Here is an 8131-nt window from a genome sequence, read left to right on the forward strand (position 1 = left end):
TGAGGCAGAATCACACGGATGTGTGACTTCGATCCAGCCAGTTGGTCAATTCAGAACATCTTGTTACCTGCATCCTCTCAGACAATCATTATTGGGTCTGCTGTTTTAGGCCCGCCTGTTTGATGTTGTAAACTGTTAATAAAAGGCTTTGCCATGAAGGGATCGGTGGGAGAAGGTGATGGCTTTCCAAGCCAGGATCTTCTCTCCACCCGGCATACGCTGACGTCACAAAATCCTGTCTCTGTGTTGATCATTTTCCTTTTAATCTTTTAAACTCACATTTCTCTGGATTAAAAACCCAACATGTCCCCTCCTTTTTGTCATGGGCACTGAGCCGGCCTGTGACACAGAGGTGAGAGTCACTCTGTGTCACAGGCCGTGACACAGAGTGTCTGTGTTAGTTACACAGACAGAGTGTCTGTGTAACTAACAGACACTCTGTCTGTGTTAGTTACACAGACAGAGTGTCTGTGTAACTAACATTAACTTAACTCTTGTCAGAGTTAAGTTAATGTTAGTTACCTTAGTTTTTGTGTACTTTAACAAGCTGTTGTTTGGTTAACTTCACATTCTTTTAGATCGGTTAACATTAACATGGTTTTCCCTTTTTTATCTTATCATTGATAAGTTTATTTGTAGTTTGGCTATTCCAATTGTTTTGAGTAGTTAATTTTTGTTTCAGTTTTCCAAACTTTTGTTGAGGGGATGCTTTGATTTGGCCATTTTGTTAGGAGAGAGCAGTGAGCATGTGTTACCTTTGGTTAGCTTTTTTAGCTTCTTTGTTTGGTGACTCACTTAGGGCCTTTTCTGGGTTTGTGTCCAGGTGGAAGTCCTCCCCTTGTGAGGTAAATCAGCGAGTGTCAATAGGAGGCTCGTGGAATTTTTGTTTTAGGTGGCAGTTTCCCCTACATCGGCTCGGGAGCACCTCCGTGGTTGTGGGGGTTGCCAGTTTCTGGTTACTTTTCACTCCACTGGTTTTGAGTGCATAAGAACCCACCACATGTGACTGCACGAAGACAAGGGTTCAGTCAGTTAGCTGTTTTTGAAGACTAGTGGGGAGTGGCTCCTGTCCTAAACCCAGTTGGCAGCAGGTGAGTTGGTTTTTGTCTTTGTTAAAAGTTATATTGACTTTGTTTATAGGGAAAAAGGGCTTCTATTTTGCTAAATTTTGTTCAGTCACCTTCAGAATTAGCTTTAGAATTGTGTACTAAGGAGCAGTTAATTGAAATAGCTGAACATTATGAAATTGAAATAGTGGATAAGGTAAAGCACGCAAGGCTTTTTTAACACTGAGTGTAGCTGACAGCAGGGTTTATGCTACAGTAAAATCTGCAGTACTGAAAGTGTATGAGCTTGTACCTGAGGCATATCGCCAACCTTTTCGTTTTAGGAAAAGGTTAGATTCCCAGACTTATTCAGAGTTTGTTCGTGATTTGACTTTTGCATTTAATCGTTGGTCGACAGCTTCTGAGGCTACTACTTTTGAGGGTCTTTGTGACTTAATTGTGTTAGAGCAGTTCAAAAATTCAGTGCCTGAGGCAGTTGCAACATACATTAATGAACGTAAGGTTAAATCTCCATGTGAAGCAGCAGCCCTTGCAGACGAGTATGTGCTTACTCACAAAAGTCACTTTGAACCAAGCCATGCTACTCATAAGTATGGTCCTTTGTCTGAAGCTTTACATCACAAGCCCCAGCGAAAATTTGGTCAATACCTGGAGATATTGTCTAGTTGAGGGTCACTGGAAGAAAGAGTGTCCTTTGCTTAAATCTAAAAGGTCAGGTCAAGTTAAACCTACTGTAATGGCAGCTCCTGTTACACTTCCTGACCTCCAGGTTGGACTGCTGCAGTCGCAGGTTAAGCTTGGTTCTTCTCCTTGTGATTTTTCAGCTTTTATTTCTGATAGTAGTGTCTTTAGCTGGTGATAGCAAAGAAGTCCCAATTAAAATTTTGAGAGATACAGGAGCTTCGGATTCTTTTATTTTAGAGTCTGTGTTGCCATTTTCTAAAATGTCTGATACTGGTTGTTGTGTCATTGTACAGGGCATGGGGTTAGTTCCATTTTCCTCTCCTTTACATAAAGTCACTTTAGCTTGTGGTCTTGTAGAAGGTGATGTGGATGTTGGGGTACGGCCCCAGTTGCCAGTAGAGGGAGTGCACATGATTTTGGGGAATGACCTTGCAGGGAGTAAAGTGTGGGCAGATGGTAATCCAAGCATCTTTAAAAAGCCAACTTGTCTGTCCCCTGTAGGTCTATCTTTGCACTGTGGTAGTGTGCCTTCTGATGTATTTCCTGTTTGTGCTGTAACCCGTGCTGCCTCTAGAGTTAAAGAGGGTGAGGTTAAGCCAGAAAATTTTGAGTTGCCATTCAAACTTCAGACAGAACAGTTGTCCACTTCTAAAGATACATTAGTAGCTGAACAAAAAGCTGATACAACTTTGTCTAATCTTTTTGCTAATGTTGTGCCTGAGTCAGTTGTGAGAGACAGTGCTACATGTTATTTCCTTCTAGTTGAAGTTTTAGTTAGGAAATGGGTTCCACATAGTGACCAGGGTTTGGGAGATCCAGTCTTTCAGGTAGTTGTCCCAACTGTATTGAGAAACAAGGTTTTACAAACATCACATGGTGACGTAGCAGGTCATCTGGGTGTACGTAAAACTTATGACCGTATTCTCCGTCATTTTTTCTGGCCACGTCTTAAAAGAGATGTAGCTCAGTTTATTAGGACTTGTCATACATGTCAGCTCACTAGCAAACCAAACCAGGTAGTCAAGCCAGCACCTTTGTACCCAATCCCAGCCATAGGGCAGCCTTTTGAACATCTCATTATTGATTGTGTTGGGCCATTACCACGATCTAAGTCAGGACATAGCTATCTATTGACTGTAATGTGCCAGGCAACTAGATATCAGGTTGCTGTCCACTTCGCACAATAACTTCAAAATCAGTTGTAAAAGCATTGACTCAGTTTATTTCTACCTTTGGTATTCCAAAAGTTATTCAGTCAGATCAGGGTTCTAATTTTACCTCCCATATGTTTACCCAAATTCTTAAACAGCTTGGAGTTAAACATAACAAGTCTACTGCATTCCATGCTCAAAGTCAAGGAGCTTTGGAACGCTTTCATCAGACTTTGCTACGTGCATACTGTACAGAGTTGTCAGCAGACTGGGAGGAAGGGTTACCCTGGTTGTTACTAGCCGCTCGTGAAGTAGTGCAGGAAAGCACAGGGTTTAGCCCAAATGATTTGGTGTTTGGTCACAAAGTCTGAGGGCCGTTGGCAGTTTTTCAGGATGGTTGTTTGCCTGATGAACCACCTCAAAACCTTCTTGACTATGTGAATGGGTTTAGACTGAAGTTGTACAGAGCTGGTGAATTGGCTAAGGAAAAATTGGAATTGTCTCAAAAGAAAATGAAACAGAAATATGACAAACAAGCTGAGCTGCGTGAGTTTAGTCCTGGTGATCGTGTCCTCTTTTGCCACTTGTAAATTCACAGTTTCAGGCAAAGTATAATGGTCCATTTACAGTGTTGCGTAAAGTGTCAGATTTAAACTATCTCATTGAAACCCCAGGTCATAGGAAATCCTCTAAACTATGTCACATAAACCTGCTAAAGTCCTACCATTCCTGTAGTCCAGTTCAGGTTTAAAGCACTTCAGCGGTGAGGTCAGCGTTGGCTACTGCTCCCATCACTGTCCCTAGTGGCCTTAACTTTTTGGAGGGGTGAGAAGAGGAGGTAGTTGTGGTGTCGGATGAAGTTTTAAGAGGTCGTTTGAAAAACTCTCAGACTTTGCAAAATCTTAGTCCACTGGTAGATCATCTAGATTGTGGTAAATGTGATGAGTTGGTGGCCCTCATTAGAAGTTATCCTGCTTTGTTTTCTGACACTCTTTCACGGACTCATTTAATCGAGCATGACATAGACATTGGAGAGGCTAAACCCATTAAACAAAAGTTTTATAGAGTATCCGAGGAGAAGAAACAACAGTTGGAGACAGAGGTGCAATACATGTTGGAAAATAAAATTGCTGAGCCATGCTCTTCCAATTGGGCATCACCCTGTCTTTTGGTTAGAAAGTCTGACTCAACATTTAGACCTTGTACTGATCATTGAAAAGTAAACAATGTCACTAAAGCAGATCTTTTTCCTCTTCCTAGGATGGAGGACTGCATAGATCAAGTTGGGTCAGCAAAGTTTGTTAGCAAATTTGATCTTCTTAAAGGGTACTGGCAGGTGCCTTTGACGAAGAGAGCCCGTGAGATTGCTGTCATTCCATCTGGCTTGTACTGTTACAACGTAATGCCTTTCGGGTTGCGGAATGCCCCAGCCACCTTCCAGAGACTGATGAATCTGGTGGTGTCAGGTCTGGAAGGGTGTGCCGTGTATCTGGACGATGTAGTCGTTTACTCAGATTGTTGGGAGGAGCATATCCGACGAGTACAAGCCCTATTTGAAAAACTGTTGTGGGCCAGGCTGACTGTTAATTTGGCAAAGTGTGAGTTTGCCAAAGCCACTGTGACTTACTTTGGAAAAATTGTTGGCCAGGGTTTTGTTCGTCCTTTGGAAGCAAAGATCGGCGCTGTGAAGCAGTTTCCACAGCCAACCACCAGGAAGGAACTAATGCACTTCCTTGGAATGGCAGGCTACTACCGTGCCTTTTGTAAAAACTTTTCTGTAGTAGTGTCTCCCCTGACCAACCTGTTGAAGGCCAAGGCTGAGTTCATCTGGTCCACCCAGTGCCATGCAGCATTTGAGGCAGTAAAGGCTCTTTTGTGTTCAGCTCCTGTGTTGGCAGCACCACGTTTTGGTCAACCCTTCTAATTACAGGTAGATGCTAGTCAAATAGGGGCTGGGGCTGTCTTACTGCAGGAAAATGACAAGGGAGTGGAGTGTCCCGTCAGTTTCTTCTCCCTGAAATTTAATAAGTACCAGCAAAACTATTCGGTCATAGAAAAGGAGGCACTAGGCCTCATCTGGGCTTTACAGCACTTCGAGGTCTGTCTGCTCTGGTTTGACTCCTTTGACAGTTTTCACTGACCATATTCCACTTACATTTTTGAAGTCTTTGCAGAATCCCAACCAGCGGCTGATGCGTTGGGCCTTGTTCCTACAGCCTTATAACCTTGACATTAGAAACATCAGTGGTAAAAGTAACCTTATGGCTGACGCTTTCTCCCGTGCTCCATTGAACTAACTTTATTTGTTTTTCTGCTCTCCCCTGCTGGGTGTCTCTCCCTCCTTCTCTTAAACTGCTCCCCAGGTACCAGGGCTGCTGAGATGGAGGAGTGGATGGTTGGTCAGGGGATGCAGAGCAACTACTAGAGCTGGGACTGGTAGCTATTTGTATTTTGGGGAACATTTTGAATTAGTTTTAATGTGGGCCAAATTTTGGGCTGAGGGTGGAACCCTCATTTTAAGGAGGGGAGTGTCACGGTCCTTTTCCTCTGACCTGCAGGAGCGGTTCCTCCTGTAGGCAGAGGCGGATCTTACTAATTGGAGCCACTTGGGCTCTACATAAGTTGAGCTCCACTAACACTCTCTCTCTCTCTCTCTGCTCCTCCAGGTACTCCCTTTGTTGTTTGGTTCAGCTTGGTTTTGGTTAACACTCAGACCCATTCTCACATTCATGTTTACCCACTCATACACTGCACACACTAAACATTCTTACATACTCACATCTCATCCCTGTTTTATTTATTTAAAGTTACTTATAGGTTACAATAAACTATTGATTGGCCTAAACCGTTATGTGTCCCCTCCTGTTTGTCATGGGCACTGAGGCGGCCTGTGACACAGAGGTGAGAGGAAAGGAACGAAGTTGATGGGTAGTACCAGTTTGGAATGCCGTGCCTGCTGACGACACAACTAAGGGAGAGCATGTAGATGGTAAACAGGGTAGGGCCGAGCACGGAGCCCTGGGGGACCCCACAGCTGACAGTGTGAGGTCTGGATTTTGCCTACCCCAGGGCCACGTACTCGGTCCTGTCAGTGAGGAAGGAGTGAAACCAGTGGAGGGCAGTGCCAGAGAGACCAATGAAATGCTGGAGGCGGTGGAGGAGGATGTGGTGATCTACTGTGTCAAACGCAGCAGAGAGGTCGAGAAGAATGAGGAGGGACATGAAACCTGAATCAGAGGCCATCAGCAGATCGCTGGTGACTCTGATGAGAGCTGTTCCTGTGCTGTGGGAGGGACCAAAACCAGATTGGAATTTTTCATACAGGTTATTGTGTTTAAGGTGATTGTGGAGCTGGGTGAAAACAACTTTTTTTAGGAGTTTGGAGATGAATGGAAGGTTTGAAATGGGTCTGTAGTTTGACAGAGGTTTAGGGTCCAAGGTGTTTTTTTTTAGGAGGGGTTTAATGAGGGCAGTTTTAAGGGTAGATGGGACGGTACCCGTTTCCAGGGAACTGGCAACTATTTTGGTTATGAGATGACTAATGGATTGAGGGTGAGTTTTGAGCAGAGGGGATGGGAGGGGATCTAAAGAGCAGGTGGATGGTTTAGATTTGCGGATGATGTTCTCGACCTCCTGCTGCGTTGGCAGAAAGAAGTGTGATAGGAGTTGTGTGCGAGATGTCTGGGGGGTATCAATAGAGGTGCTGTTTGAAGGTGAAAGTGAAGAACGGATGCTTTCTATTTTTGATATGAAGAAATCCAGAAACCGGTTGCAGTTTATGTCTGTGTGGTTGTAGAAGGAGGAGACCTGTGGTTTGAGAATATGGCTGATTGTGGAAAAGAGTTTTCTGGAATCACCTGGGTTATTGTTGATGAGTGAGGACTAGTGATTGGACCTGGCCTTGGAGAGGGCTGTTGCATAATTTCTGCGATGTTCCCAGTAGGCCAATTTATGCACCATCAGGCCAGATGTTTTATATGCCTGCTCCAGGACACGGCCAGACCTCTTCATTTGCCTTAGCTCTTTGGTAAACCAAGGAGCGGAACGTGTGAATGTGACAGTCCGGGTTATTACAGGAGCATGAGTATCAAGGATGGAGTTGAGGCTTGTGTTGTAAAAGTCCATTAAGTCACCGGCTGATGAGAGTGGAGAGGGGGAAAGATGCTGAAGATGTGAGCTGAAGGATGAGGAATCAATGTTTTTGATGTTTCTGAAAGTGATATGGCGTTTTGGTTTTGTGAGAAAGGTTATGGGGAGTCTTAATGTAACTGCCAGGTGATCTGAGACACCAACATCATATATGTTGAGGCTGGTGAGTGGAAGGGAGTCAGTTATGACAAGGTCCAGTGTATGCCCTCTGCTGTGGGTGGGGCAATCTGTGAGCTGTTGGAGATTTAGACAATCCAAAACCTGCTTGAATTTGGCAGCTAGTCGGGAAGTGTCTGAGTCCATGTGTATATTGAGATCGTCAAAAACAAGAATATTTGAGTGTGCAGTGCAGAGAAAGATTAGGAACTAATGAATGTCAGAAATGAAAGTTGGTTGTGGTTTAGGGGGGCGATATATGACAGCTAATGTACCAGAGAAAGGATTATTGCATTTGAAAACAAGGCTTTCGAAGGAGGAAGCACCGGGTACATTCAGGAGGGACACTGCAAAGTAGCTGCGATATAAAACAGCAAGGCTCCTACCCCGCCCAGTTGTGCGGGCTTTGTCCATGTATGAGTACCCTAGTGGGCAGGCCTCATTCAGGGAGCTGTTGAGACCCGGCTGTTGCCATGTCTCTGTGAGGCAGAGAATGTCTGTTTCTAAAGGAATTGCCAAAGCCATGTAGAGTAGCAAATAAAAATTTCCAGTTTACTCTATCAAATGCTTTTTCTGCATCTAAAAACAATATGTAAGATTTAATATTTTTACTGTAGGAATAATCTATTAAATTCAGCAGTCTGCGTGTGTTAGTGACTGACTGCCCTCCTTTAATGAAACCAGTTTGATCTTGGTGGATTATAAGAGGAGTGACTTTATCTAATGCTTTACAGATTATTTTAATATCCACATTAAGGTTATGGAACAATAGCTGGTCGGAAACATAGAATCTTTGCCTAGGATTAAAATTTTATTTTTGCTTATGTTACACTTTTTGTTATTAAAGGGATAGTTCGGTATTTTTGACATGAATCTGTATGGCATCCCCATCACCAGTGTCATGCAATCACACTGACTTACCCC

At 43.7% G+C, this 8131-nt stretch overlaps 1 protein-coding gene across 1 annotated transcript in view; it reads right to left on the bottom strand.

The window, feature by feature from the left end:
* Window positions 1-5771: 5771 nt before the first annotated feature.
* The window catches only part of LOC107100871 (GTPase IMAP family member 8-like), a 16524-nt gene continuing 14164 nt past the window's right edge, over window positions 5772-8131 (bottom strand). The window contains exons 5-6 of the mRNA XM_015399533.1: window positions 5967-6185; window positions 5772-5790 (exon numbers count right to left, since the gene is read on the bottom strand). Of these exons, the coding sequence (XP_015255019.1) occupies window positions 5772-5790; window positions 5967-6185 (238 nt within the window). The remainder of the gene's footprint in view (window positions 5791-5966; window positions 6186-8131) is intronic.

The sequence above is a fragment of the Cyprinodon variegatus genome, unplaced genomic scaffold (genome assembly GCF_000732505.1).
Source record: "Cyprinodon variegatus isolate N-32 unplaced genomic scaffold, C_variegatus-1.0 Scaffold1022, whole genome shotgun sequence".
Lineage (NCBI taxonomy): Eukaryota > Metazoa > Chordata > Actinopteri > Cyprinodontiformes > Cyprinodontidae > Cyprinodon > Cyprinodon variegatus.